This window comes from Leuciscus leuciscus (genome assembly GCF_965113295.1).
Source record: "Leuciscus leuciscus genome assembly, chromosome: 21".
Classification (NCBI taxonomy): Eukaryota; Metazoa; Chordata; class Actinopteri; order Cypriniformes; family Leuciscidae; genus Leuciscus; species Leuciscus leuciscus.
This window is the reverse complement of record NC_138745.1, coordinates 5,054,734-5,069,297: the sequence shown is the minus strand read 5'-3', so window position 1 is coordinate 5,069,297 and position 14,564 is coordinate 5,054,734. Positions and strand designations below refer to the sequence as shown.

Here is a 14,564-nt window from a genome sequence, read left to right as displayed (position 1 = left end):
TGATGAAAATAATGTGTGTTTTTTAACATTCAAGAATGGAAACCTATTCTAGTAGAGCCCAAAAACAAAATCGAGGGCATATTAGGTCCTTTTTAAGTCATTTTGCTTTTCAAGTAAACGTATTCTGATTTAAGAATGTTTAGATATTTGTACAGAAAAACATGACAAAAATACTGAGTTAGAAAATAATTGTTTGCAGTGTGCAGAGATCATCCATATCTGTATATGTAATCCTCGCTTCATAATTGCTTAGAAAACATATCCAGTCCGAACGAGAGATGTGTAGGAGGAAAAAATGAATGTCTGAAAAAAAAGATGAAAGGGCAATGATATAAATAATGTACTGAGGTAAGTGATGATCTCAGTGAAAAGGAGAGAGAGAAATACTCAATATCAACCCAAATGATGTAACCAGGAATGAATAAAACGGAGGACAGAGAAATAAAAATAGGTGGAAGAAAGAAAAATAGGTGTAATGATAATGGTAAGGTAAGGGATTATAGGTGAGAAGTGGAACGAGAGAGATGAAGATAAGATGAGAATGCTGGCTGTGGATTGGCTGAGGAGATCAAAGCTGCAGGCTTTACCAGCTCGAACCCCCCCCGAGCGCATCGTCACATTCTCATCTGAGGAACAGAGGAACCGGGGACTTGAGGAGGTGTGAATGGGACCGGAGGAGTGCAGATTGTAGATTATGTAATGTTGTAGAGGTTTTGTGTGGAGTGTAGCTGAAAGGAGAGATACTGAAGACATGTGAGTGTTCTAATTACAGGTTTCTAGAAGAGAATGAAAAGAAAGAATGGGGATGCGGGCGTGACGTAACACAATATAAACCTAAACTTAAAGGGCTAGTTCACATAAAAAAAGAACATTTGACATCGTCTGCTTTCCCTCGAATCACTCCAAACCCTGTCGCCCGTGGAACCCAAACGGAGAGGTTTAGCAGGATGTCCTGGCTGCTCTTTTCCATACAATGAAAGTGAATGAGGACTGAGGATGTTGAGCTCCAAAAAATGACATTCAAATTACTTTATTTGCACTTTATTCCAAATCATCGTAATGCCATATGAGCTCTAACAGACGATTTTTAAAGAAATTAATACTTTTATTCAGCAGGGACACATTAAATTGATCCAAAATTAACAGTAAAGAATTTTGTTGTTACATTACAATTACATTACATTTCTATTCCACATAAATGCTGTTCTTTTGAACTTTCTTTTAATCAAAGAATCCTGCAATAAGAAATGTATCACGGTTTCCACAAAAATATGAAGCTGCACAACGGTTTTCAACATTGATCATAATCAGAAATGTTTCGTGAGCAGCAAATCAGCATATTAGAATGATTTCTGAAGGATCATGTGACTGAAGACTGGAGGACAGGAATAAATTAAATAGAATTTACATTTTTTTATCGTATTAATATTTACTGTATTTTTATTGCAGCCTTGATGAGTTCTTTCAATAATGTACCGACCCCAAACTTTTGAACAGTAGTGTATGTTTAAATATGGTGCTTTGAGATACATCATTATTGTCGTAAAGTTATTGTATGGCTTCAGATTACTTTTAGTACAGTGTACAATTTGCATGGACTACTTTTTGATAGTGTGTTGACATTTTTGGGGGCTTGACAGCCTCAGTCTCTATTTACTCTCATTGTCGGCCTGATATCTTCTTTTCACTTCCATGTTCCATGACATGATGGAGAGTAAATTATGACCAAACCTTCATTATTAGGGGAACTATCCATTTAACTCAGGCTGAGCGAAGTCAGTCTGTGTTGCTTGGCTGGATTCCTTTCTATTGCATTTGAATTTCCCTCATTGCGTAATGAGACTCTAACTGGTCCAATAAGGGGAGCTCAACCTGACTCAGCTGGATTGTAATGGCCTTGATGGTCCTCGTGAGAACGGAACGTCTTTAATTCAACTCTAAATCTGCTGTAATTGCTTGTTTTCCAGTCTCACTGAAAACAGAACTTCAAATTCATCCACCTGCAGTTTCCTGGAATAAGATGCACCTGTGACACTGCATACAACACACACACACATTTTCACAAACTCAAACTCAATTTCAAAGTATTATCTCAGAACAAGGCTGTCTGGTCGTATACACACAAGCACACATGATAACACACAAAAGCACACCCAAAATCAATTTCAAAATGTTTTTTTTTCTTTCTTTTTTTCTATTTCATCTGATGCACTCACAATAACACATCCACTCGCTCAAAGTCATCCTGTAAAGCGCTGTGGAACATGTCCTGTCAAAAATAACCACTGAACTGAAAATAACACAAACTGCCTCTGAAAAGACGGCAAAAGTCTCAGAAAATCACATGTGCTTTGAGTCTCAGATGGGTTTGAGCTACAGTATTGACTAGGCCTCTCATGATTCCTACATAAAGATACAATGAAAATATGATTACAAATATGACTTGCTTTGATAGTTCCAATATGGTGGATGGCTACGTATAGCGGCCCATAGACACAGCATCTATGTATATAGGCTATATCTATGGTCCATACGCTGTAATGAAAGATTTTTCGAAATTGTAAATAAAACAACAAAATTACTTAGTTCTTCAGAATTTCACATTTGTAATTATTTGTGAAATTATTATTATTTATTTTTTAAATAAATTCTACAAGTGTACGACTTTTTAACAAGTACTCCACTTATGGCACAGGTTGGACATCAACAACATCAAACGCTGTTCTCACGTCAAACCTGCACCATATTTTATACTTTTATAGTGTTATTTTATTTATTTATTTTGTGTATAGGTTTCTTTTTTTCTTTTTTTCTTTTTTGTTAAATTTAATTTATTTATTTTTCCTTTTTGGAGCTCGATAGCCGCAACTATTAAAATATCTATAAGAAGATTCTTCAAAATGTCTACTTCCTCCAGAAATACATATTAATGGCATATGGGTTAATAAAGATATGACAGGGAGTAAATAATAACAGCAGATAATTGCCTTGTTGACTGGTTTCACTAATTGCTAGTAACATTGACAGGATCCGCCCGGCTCCTCCTCACACCAATCCCGTCCTCTTCCCGTCCTCAGGATCTTTCTGACCCCACTTCAACCCCTCCCCAAAATTCCCAGCTGCTGCGCTCACCCCAAATACAGAAGCGTTCTTTCCCAGCTCATGATTCCCAGTCATCTCCAGTCAGCCCTCATGCATGCGCACACATTCAGTCCAGTCAGAGCAAAGCTAGTCTTTGTTATACAACACACTAGCACTGAAATGGAGAAGTTCCACCACAAGAGTTTAGACAGAGGCTTGGAACGATTTTGCACCAAAACGGACAGTCCTGGAAAGACGGATAAGTGTAGTGTTCACACTGGCAGCTTCAAACCTTCTCTCTCCCTCATCCGGATTTAATCAGTGTTTTTGTGGGCAACGGAGAAGGATTATTTAGAAGCCACTGTGATCATCTCCACCCTGTCACTTTGTACTATGAATCTGGGATTTGATCAGATTCTGTGCATTTCAAGAAAACGCGGATGTGACAAACTGTTTGTAAGCATCACTGTACAATGTACCCAAGTTTTAATGAGTAATAATAATGCTTGGCTTAGATGAACTCCTCTCATTATGTGTCTTCTGTCCCATTAGCCACCAGTTCGGCCCACCTGGAGGACTTGGCCTATTTGGATGAGCAGAGACACGCGCCCCTGCGCACCTCCCTGCGGATGCCCCGTCAGAACTCGTCCTCGGGACGCTCCGGGCCGGACCTGCGAGGTGAGCATCAGCCTGTATAGTGTGTCCAGTCGCTTAGATTTGATTTATATCACCCTGATCCTGTGCATCGATGCCAACTCACAAATATATTTGGTGTGATGTCAAAAAGTGTCTATAGACCAGCGTTTAGCCTCATTCTCTCATTCTTCTGGCGCCGTTGTTCCTCCTCTGTCTCATCGAGTCCCACTACAAGTGTTTGTGCTGAAGGCAGGGCTGCGTCCCCATCTGCCCGCTGTCTCTGTGTGTTAAAGGGTCAGTTCACCCAAAAATGAACATTCTGTCAGTAATTACTCTCCCTCATGTTGTTCAAACCCCATAAGACTTTCGTTCATCTTCAGAACACAAATTAAGATATTTTTTGATGAAATCTGAGAGCTGTCTCAGGGCCCGTCCACACGGAGACGCGTTTCGCTGTATACGTATACATTTTTTATCGTATTGGCGTTTCGTCCACACAGATCCGGCGTTTTCGGAGACTGAAACCGCTATTTTTTTAAACCGGGTCCCAAGGTGGATAAATCTGAAAACGCCGCCCTTGCGTTTTCGTGTGTACGGCCAATCCGTACATTTTGTGAAACGATGATGTCATCACACCAAGTGTCAACTAGTCAGACACCGTTAAGTCACAGCAACTACATTTATGGTTTATCATATTGTTCAACAAAGTTCTTGATTAAAAAAGAAAAGAAAAAAAGAAGCTACTGTGCCTAATATTATTGTTGTATACAGCCATAGTATACAGCGCGCAAGGTTTATGCGCATGTTTTAAGTCTTCTTCTCGGTTTTTAGTGTATGTCTGTGGCAGAATTACAGCGCCACATACTGGTCTGGCATGTATACTACATCGTTTTGAGTCTGTTTCAGTGGTTTCGTGTGTACGCAGATATTTCTTGAGACGACGCCGTGTTTACGGAATTTTTTTTTTGAACGGGGAAAAAAAAATATCGGATAGGGAAAGCTCTGGCTTCGTGTGGATGTGGCCTCACTCCTCCATAGGCTGCTGTGTTATTGAAACTTGCCGGCCCAGAAAGTTAGTAAACACAATGTTTAAAATAGTCCAAGTGACTACAGTCGCTCAACCTAAAGTTTATCAAGCGACAAAAATAATGACTTTATTCAACTATTCATGTTCTTCAGATATCGATTACCTAGCAGCCTATGGAGGAGTGAGACAGCTCTCAGATTTCATCCAAAATATCTTCATTTGTGTTCTGAAGATGAACGAAAGTCTTACAGGGTTGGAACAACATGAGGGAGAGTAATTACTGACAGAATTCTTTCCCTTTAATGACTGTGTGTCGACTGAGACGCTGCGTTTAACCTCTACACTCAAAAATATTTGCATAAATGTAGGATTTATGTATTTTAATTGCATATAAAATTTACATCCATTTGGATTACACAGTTTAACCAAAACATAATATGATGCATATTTGTCAGTCATACATAAATGAAACAGGTCAGATTTCTGTAATAGGTCTAATAAACTGGAAGTATTTTAAATAGACAATAACCAGCTTTATATATTTATCATCAACAAATCCAATTTGTTTCAATCTCATACATGTTAACTAACTGAATATTTCTTGTTTCACAGTTCTTACTTCTTTAAGTTTTTACAATGAACGGATTTATGCTGATTCTAATAATTTATGGTCCAATTCTCAATATTAACTTACTATTAACTACCACTTTTGCCTCATTAAACTCCTAATTACTGCTTATTAATAGTCAGTAAGGCAGTAGTTAAGTTTAGTTATTGGGTGATTAACGGATGTAGAATATGTTCATGCAGAATAAGGCATTAATATGTGCTTTATAAGTACTAATAAACAGCTAATATTCTAGTAATATGCATGCTAATAAGCAACTAGTTAATAGTGAGAATTGAACCCGAAACTAAAGTGTTCTTCAGATTCTTTAAATAAAGTCAAATAGATGCAATTTAATAAGATAATAATGAACTATGACATGATGTTTTTTGAGTGCAGAAATCTTACCTGTTTAATTTATGTGTGACTAACAAATATGCATCACATTAAGTTTATTAGTTCATTTATGTTAAAACTGTGTAATCCAAATGGATGGACAATGTTATATAGTCACTGTGGGGCGGTGACCTCATCTCTCCAAAAACTCTCCAAAAGCTTCATATCTAGCCGGACGAATCTGCTACACACAGGCTATTAAAGACAGGACTGGCTGTGACTCGATGACAAATGCTAAGACACTCTTCTCCACTCCTCAAATACATAAAACATTATGCAGGAAGGTTTCTTCAAGCATCTCTGAGACGTTCCCGCAGTTCTTCTGGATTTAGTCTGTCTCAGTTTTTTCGACGGACTCGATGATGGTGAGATCAGATCATACCGGCTGTTGTCAGAGTCCTTGTGCATACACAAATCTCACTGGATTATTACAATTAATGGCAAAAAGAATGTTTGGAAATGTAAACTGATATTTCCTACTGACACACTACAGCAAAAGATATAAATAACTGACTTAAAACCATATTTTTGGGGGGTGGGGGGATATTAACATGCCTAAGACTTTTGCACAGTACTGTATATCTATCTATATATATATATATATTTCTTGAGTAAAGAAAACGCTGCACTGTACAAACTGTTTTTCAACACTTCACTCACGATAGAGTTTGGTGGAATTACGAGGTTTGACTGACAGTTCAGGATCCAAGAAGTTACTTTTTTATATTTTTCATTGGTAAAGTTTTTGCAAAACCCACAGAAAGATTTGAAGGCCGACCAACAGTTGATTTACGAAAAGAAATAAAAATGACGAAATATGGAGATACAAGGTTTCTGCCCTACAGCAACGATATGCAATTTAAATACATAAATCTTAAATTTAGGGGCTAAATCTTTTTTGAGTGCTGAACATGCTCGTATAAAGAGAGGAGAAACTGATTTAACAGACCTCTGTGGATGTCCACTGGGTGAGGAGGACACATCCCAGCACACACGCTTTATCTTCATCAGCTAATGAGGAATCCAGGGCCTTGGCGTGACCTCGAATCCTCCGTTTCCCCGGACGCACGCACACACACACACTCACACACACGCCTGCTGGTCTGGTGAGCCACTCTCACCTGGTGAATAATTAAAATAGCTCACTGCATCCGGTTCACGATCAGGAGAGAGAATGCTAAGGTGACTCTCAGGATATGATACGGATTATTATTAAACAGAGCCGCGAGGAACCATCGTCCTGACAGCAACTAACGGCTAAAGTTAAACACACACACACACACACGCACACACACACACACACACTCACAAACTAGAAATTGTTATATAATTATAATGGAATTGACAAGGCAACAACAAACATTAGAATTCACATTGATAAATTAGTTAAGCTTAAAAAAACAAATCGAATGTTGTGTTGCAAAAATAGCCAATATTTATAACTTCTATCACAATCAGATTAAACCAGTTAAGATTAAATACCGTTCAGAAGTTTAGGGATTGTCTAATGTTTTTTAAAAGAAGTCTCTTCTGCTCGGCAAGCAAAAACAGTCATATTAAAAAAAATTACAGTAATAATTTTTTTTATAAAACAGTAAAATAAATATCCACAGTAAAACTGTAATATCGCTAAATGTTATTGCAATTTTAAATGTTTTCTATGTGAAGATATTGTAAAATGTAATTTATTCCTGTGATCAAAGCTGAATTTTCAGCATCATTACTCCAGTCTTCAGTGTCACATGATCCTTCAGAAATCATTTCAATATGTTGATTTGATGATCAAGAAACATTTATGATGGAATGTTTGGAAACCGTGATCATTTTTTTTAAGGATTATTCGAAGAATAGAAAGTTCAAAACAGCAGCATTTATTTGAAATAGAAATCTTTTGTAACATTATAAATATCTTTATTGTCAATTTGATCCATTTAATGTGTCCTAAATTTAATTAATTTCCTTCAAGACAAAAATCTTTCTGACCCTAAACTTTGAAATACAGAAGAGAAAAATCATGACTCTTTTACTCTGTGGAATATTAGAACGGCGAACAATTAAAAAAGGGGTGAATTGATTTTTTTTTCTCTAACAGAAATATTCCACAAATGCGGTCGATGGAGTTTAACTTGAATTAAACACATAACATTCCTTTAAATGAACAATAACTACATAACTTTACTGTGTGTCACCCCTCCCAATGCAACACTATCTCAGTCATCATGATTGTTCTTCTGTGTGTGAGAGAAGTTCTCTGACAGTTATCCAGCGTGTCTTCAGGTGTGTGTTCAGCTGTTTATGTTACAGTAATGGTATCAAAAACCACTGTAAGGTTTGATTATCATATTCTTTTACCGTGGTACATGTACCTCAAAGTGTACTTGACTCATACTTGTTGATATGAATTAAAAGAAGCACATTTGGTGTTGATGAAGAAGTACTTGTGAAAGTTCAGGCAATCAGTCACTTGCCTTTCAGCACATCAGACAGGACCACTAGGCTAATTATAATTAATTAGGTCAGTTTTAATTGATCAGGCATAAATGTGTCTTTCCTCAAATAAATTGAAAATATAATGTGTGTCCCCTTATTGACACATTGTGAAGGACCCGAGCAGGAGACAGGCACTTGAATGTCTTTGATGGTCAGACTATCACTCTCATCATTTACAAAACCTTCATTTACTTGCATTTGCCACTTAACAAGTGTAAACTTTGGATTTTAAGATCTCTGGACCATGAAAGTGGCGCTTTTAATGCACAGATGTGACTTAATGTACTTAGCCAGTAATCACAATTGTAGAAAATGATGTTTTTTCCCTTTAATCCGTCTCTCACATCCTCACGTTTCCTCGTCTCACCTGAAGTCCTCAATGCAGATTATTTTATTTTGAGTGATTTGCTTTTTAAGTGCAAGCTCTCTCTCCCTCTCTCTCTCCCTCCCCTCTCTCTCTCTCTCCCTCTCTCTCTCTCTCTCTCTCTCTCCCTCTCTCTCTCTCTCTCTCTCTCTCTCTCTCTCCCTCTCTCTCTCTCTCTCTCTCTCTCTCTCTCTCCTCTCCCTCTCCCTCTCTCTCTCCCCTCTCTCTCTCTCTCTCTCTCCCTCTCCCTCTCTCTCTCCCTCTCTCCCTCTCTCTCTCTCTCTCTCTCTCTCTCCCTCTCTCTCTCTCTCTCTCTCTCTCTCTCTCTCTCTCTCTTCTCTCTCTCTCTCTCTCTCTCTCTCTCTCTCTCTCTCCCTCTCTCTCTCTCTCTCTCTCTCTCCCTCTCTCTCTCTCTCTCTCCTGTCGCCTGTCTGTGTGTGTCTCAGCTTCCGCTAACAGTCATGCCTGGCAGTCACAGTCACAGTCACGTAAGTGTGTGTTCCTGCACAGGCTGATCTCTGTCCTTCTGTACTGTGTGAAACTGTAGTTGTGTGTGATCTTCTGGAACTGCTGTGTTGTTCTGTATTTTGTGATGTGGAATGAGTTAGTTGTCTGTAGGTGTGGCAACGTGGGGCCCTATGAAATCTATTTATTTTATGCTTAATTTTCCCAAACTTTTGTTTGCAATAATAATTATTATTAATAATAATAATACAATATTATATATTATATTATATTATTTATATTATTATGCACATATTTTTAGTGATAATAGGTAATTTATATAAAATGTTATGTATTTTATGTACATAGAATATATGCATTGTAATATAATATAATCAATTATTATTTATGGTAATTATAGATCTATCCTATCCACATTTTTTCATGAAAGACTCTAATAAAATTGATTTATAAACATTTTACAATTTAGTAAAGAAAAAATATTTAAAATAATTTATTAAAAATGGTAAAATTTTATTAAAAATTTTATAATATGTATTTAAATATTATAATTAAAATGTAAAATATTTCTTTAAACATTTCTTTAAAAATAAAAAAATATTTATTCATATGATTAGTCAAAAGAAAATGTAACAATTCCCATCAATACAACAACATAACATTGCCATATTTTTGATGAATATTATAGATTTTTCCCCAGTTCCACTTTGGCTTTCAAGTTTAATCATAGGGCCCTAGATGTGTCTTTCTGTGAGTGTACGTGTCTGTTGTGAATGCGTTTTGATTATTTGTGTGTGTTTGTGAGGTTTGAGAGGGTGCATGTGTGTGTGAGTGTATATTCATAAGACATTCATAATTTGTTACACTTCCTGTCCATCCCCAGTGCGATTCGCTCCGTACAGACTGCAGGACATCGCTCTAAAGCCGCTGCTCTTCGAGGTGCCCAGCATCACCATGGACTCGGTGTTCACTGGCCGTGATTGGCTCTTCCAGGAGATCGACGCCTACCTCGGCTCCGCCCACTCCGGCACCAATCGCGGCGTGGTTCTGGTGGGCAACATCGGCTACGGCAAGACCGCCATCATCTCACGCCTCGTGGCGCTCAGTTGCCATGGCAACCGCATGCGACAGATCGCCTCCGACAGCCCGCAGGCCTCGCCAAAACGTAAGGTTTAAGATCGGCATACGGGACTTTTACAAAGTGTACTGACCAAACTTCATATGCTGTCTGTCAGCCGCAGTGTTTCTGTGGCGCAGTGAACTTGTCTAAAGCTAATTCAGGCAGGGAGTGTGTAACTTAATCACAAAATTTATATTATATAATCAACATATGCTCATTGCAAAAACATACCTTTACCCACATTTCTGCAAAGACGTTCCTTTACACACAATTCACTGCAGTTTCCAGCTGAAACGAACACTAGTGGCATAAAAACACCCAACAACTTTTATTCCCTTTCAAACAAATTATGACTACAGAGGCAGATTATCGATTAATAAAGACTTATTTTTGTGCGGTTCCTTAAACAATGTTACACTCTCAGATAAAAAGGTACAAAAGCTGTCACTGGGGCGGTACCTTTTCAAAGGGTACATACTGGGACCTTATTTACCCCTAACGGGTGCATATTAGTACCTTTCACTCAAAAAAAAAAAATGCTGGGTTGTTTTAAACATTGGGTTAAAAATGTAACCCAACGGCTGGGTTTGTCCATATTTGACCCAAAATTGGGTTAAAACAATCCAGCATTTTTTATCCAGTGTGTTTGAAAGGGTGAAGCCCCAGTGACAGCTTTTGTACTTTTTTTTCTGAGACTGCATGACTTCAAAACCATTTTACCATAATGCATGATTTATAAACTAATACATTTGATGTTTGCATCACATAACCAGCTCCATATGACGTGGTAAACTTGCTCGGTTGCTCACCTGGTACGGCATTATTTGCATCAGCAAATGTGTTTGTATCTCACATTTGCTTTTGTTAACACTATCAGTTAGGTTTAGTGTAGGTTTGAGTGTTGATGGTACGTTATTTTCAAACACGATAGAGAATTAACCTTAACTTTAACTGAACTGTCGCGATGCTAACAACATCTATGGTAATAAAACATTTCCAGATTCACGTTCATCTGTTTTGGATAAAACTGAACTCACTGGACGTTTCACTTTGAGAGTGCTATTATCACTTTGAACGTGATATTATTTTGCAGAAATGTCGCTACAGGCATGTTTTTCCCATGATCCTGTGTTAAATATAAGTCATTGTTTTCGTGTGTGTGGTCAGATGGAGAAGGCATCCCTCTCACACAGCCGCAGCCTTCCCATGGTACACTGGGAGGAAGTTGCCCTGGAACTCCAGAAATGAGGAGGAGACAGGAGGAGGCCATGAGGAGGCTTGCGTCACAGGTACAATCACACACACACACACACACACGGGTTCTCACATCAATCTTCTCACAATAGATCCTGTTGACCGGTAGAATTGCTTCTACTCACACACAAAAGGCCCGTCTTAACCTGTGTGGGCTTGCTGTCATGGTCTCAGCTATTGCATTATGCAGATATGTTTAAAAAAGAGAAGTTAGTTTGCCGTTGAGCCTCATCAAATATTTATTCAGGCAGAAAGCAATTTCCTTGCCATGCTACTAGATCTAGTTAAGTCAATGCATTAATAATCGACTCTCACTTTCTTTCCTTCTGTATGGTTTAAGCTCTTTGTGTGAGTAAATTAGTATTCTAATACAGTTGATCCTCTCTCTGGCTGTCATGATATCTCATTTTTCCATCATCTCCTCCGCCTGTGGTTTGATTTGCCTTGTGTCGATCTCTCGAAGCATTCAGAACACCAGGCCTGTGTGTCACTGGATCTAAATGACCGTGGCTTTCCCTGTTAGTCCATCACCCCGCATTAAATGCTCTTTTGGAGTTTGTGGGGCTTGAGGGGCTGTTTCTGGTGTTTGTTGTTCTTGCTTTTTTAAACCCTTTCTCTAGAGTCCACAATAGTGCACGTCAAACTGAATTATCATGCAGAGATGCGGCAACAGTGCACATCAAAAACTGAATAGAAAATGCAGCCTTGGTGAGAATGCATGAGTGACTCCATTTTCATTTCAGCATGGGCAAGACCTTAGGAGGTAAAAACATTGTGGGTTACGTTTTAGCCCACCTTGATCACCAATCCCCTAAATGGTGCCGTAACAGAGGGCTCTGCAGTGTGAACTGAGCAGGAGTCGCACCACACTCGTGCATGCTCACCAAGGCTGCATTTATTTCATCAAACATAGAGTAAAAACAGCAATATTGTGAAGTATTATTGCAAATTAAAATAACTGTTTTCTCATGTCACATGATCCTTCAGAAATCAAGCGAATTTGCTGCTCAAGAAACATTTCTTATCATTATCAATGTTGAAAACAGTTGTGCTGCTTTTTGTGGAAACCGTGATTATTTTTTTCAGGATTCTTAGATAAATAGAAAGTTCAAAAGAGGAGCATTTCTTTGAACAAAAAATCTTTTACTGTCACTTTTGTACGATTTAATGAAATCTAAATATGAAATCTGTAATATATATATATATACAGTACAGGCCAAAAGTTTGGAAACATTACTATTTTTAATGTTTTTGAAAGAAGTTTCTTCTGCTCATCAAGCCTGCATTTATTTGATCAAAAATACAGAAAAAAAATGTATATTGTGATATATTATTACAGTTCTGCTGCCTAATATATTTGATGAATAAAAGGTTAAAAAGAACTGCATTTATTCAAAATAAAAAAAATATTTTCTAATAATATAAATCTTCTTTACTATCACTTTTTATCAATTTAACACATCCTTGCTGAATTAAAGTATTGATTTATTTTAAAAAAAGAAAGAAAAAAAATGACTGACCCCAAATTACTGACCAGTAGTGTATATTGTTGTTACAAAAGATTTCTATTTTTAAAACATTTTTTTTTTTTTTTTACTTTTTATTCATCAAAGTATCCTAAAAAAGTATCACAGGTTATGAAAAAATATTAAGCAGCAGAACTGTTTCCAACTTTGATAATGAATCATCATATTAGAATGATTTCTAAAGGATCATGTGATAGACTGGAGTAATGATCCTGAAAATTCAGCTTTGCATCACCGAAATAAATGATAATTTAAAGTATAATAAATTGAAAACCAATTATTTTAAATTGTAATAATATATCACAATATTACATTTTTTTTCAGTATTTTTGATCAAATAAATGCAGGCTTGATGAGCAGAAGAAACTTCTTTCAATAACATTAAAAATAGTAATGTTTCCAAACTTTTGGCCTGTACTGTGTACATATATATTAGTAATGCGGCCACTATATCTACAATGTAGATATTTGAATGTTTTTATGTTTATTAATGTCAGAAACCTTGCACTTGTCCACTATTAAACATTAATGAGCCATCATTAAAGGTGAAATTACTTCACTCTGCGATATCAGCGACAGGATCTAATGTCATGCTCTAGCCATTTGTTTTGAATAAGTAGGCTATTAAATCACTAATAACCATTAACAATACACTTGTAATGTTAAAATTGACTATAAACTCTACTTTCCTGCATTGCAAATAATGCAGCTTTGAATTTAGTGTTCTTTGAGTGTTCTTCAAGAGCTCAATATGTGACGTTTAGATCTTTTATGCACTTCAAAGTTCACAGACACACACACACACACACACACACACACACATAATATATCAGAGCCTAATATTAACACACGCCAAGCGCCAAAAGCGAGTAAAAAAACGGTGTTGGCGAGTATGTGAAACGGTGTCATCTACGTTACATTTTTATGAATTGAGAACATAGAACGTAAACAAACGTGAATGACACTCAGAACATTGTCATAAGAGTGTAAGTCTTGGTCATTTAAATATTTATGCTCAAGAAGACACAAAAGGGACACAATGAAGGATCAATTCATTAAGCGCTGAGTGGAAAGTTTTGTGTGCGCAAACATCCGAAGCGCGCGCCCAGAAAGCTGCGTCTCAGACAGCGCCGGAATACTGAATGGAGCTTTGTTTCACATCTTCTTGCACTTGAACGGACCAGTTCACTAAAAAAATACAAATAAATCTTGTGTCGGCGGTAAAGCATAGTCGGTTATGTCTTATGTGAACGTGAACAGTAGAGAAAGATGTGTATCAGTATCAGTGTATTGGATCCATGCTTTAAGTCTTAAAGTGACAGCAGCCTAATATTTCTGATGCTGTCTGTGTATTTAATGTTAATCAAACAACAAACTACAAAGAAAATCATTCACTGCTCTTTACTGAATAACTTTTGTAACTTTTAATAAGGATTAATCGGTTTAATTTATACAGTAAAGACTACCCTCTGTGTTATTTTACATTTGATTACTTTACTCAATGTTTCTATCTGAAAACTGCTGTTACGTCTAGTGAATTTTAGCTGTGGTATCGAAATTGGAGAATTGTGAATATCTAAAATGTTGGTGCCATAACT

At 37.1% G+C, this 14,564-nt stretch overlaps 1 protein-coding gene across 5 annotated transcripts in view; it reads left to right on the top strand.

The window, feature by feature from the left end:
* Positions 1 to 14,564, top strand: part of tanc2b (tetratricopeptide repeat, ankyrin repeat and coiled-coil containing 2b) — a 125,643-nt gene that overhangs the window by 86,360 nt on the left and 24,719 nt on the right. For 3 of the 5 annotated variants that reach the window (XM_082152050.1, XM_082152052.1, XM_082152054.1), the window contains 4 exons: positions 3,634 to 3,759; positions 9,048 to 9,089; positions 9,950 to 10,231; positions 11,354 to 11,475. In XM_082152050.1, the coding sequence (XP_082008176.1) occupies positions 3,634 to 3,759; positions 9,048 to 9,089; positions 9,950 to 10,231; positions 11,354 to 11,475 (572 nt within the window). The remainder of the gene's footprint in view (positions 1 to 3,633; positions 3,760 to 9,047; positions 9,090 to 9,949; positions 10,232 to 11,353; positions 11,476 to 14,564) is intronic. The other 2 variants (XM_082152051.1, XM_082152053.1) reach the window with 1 other exon arrangement.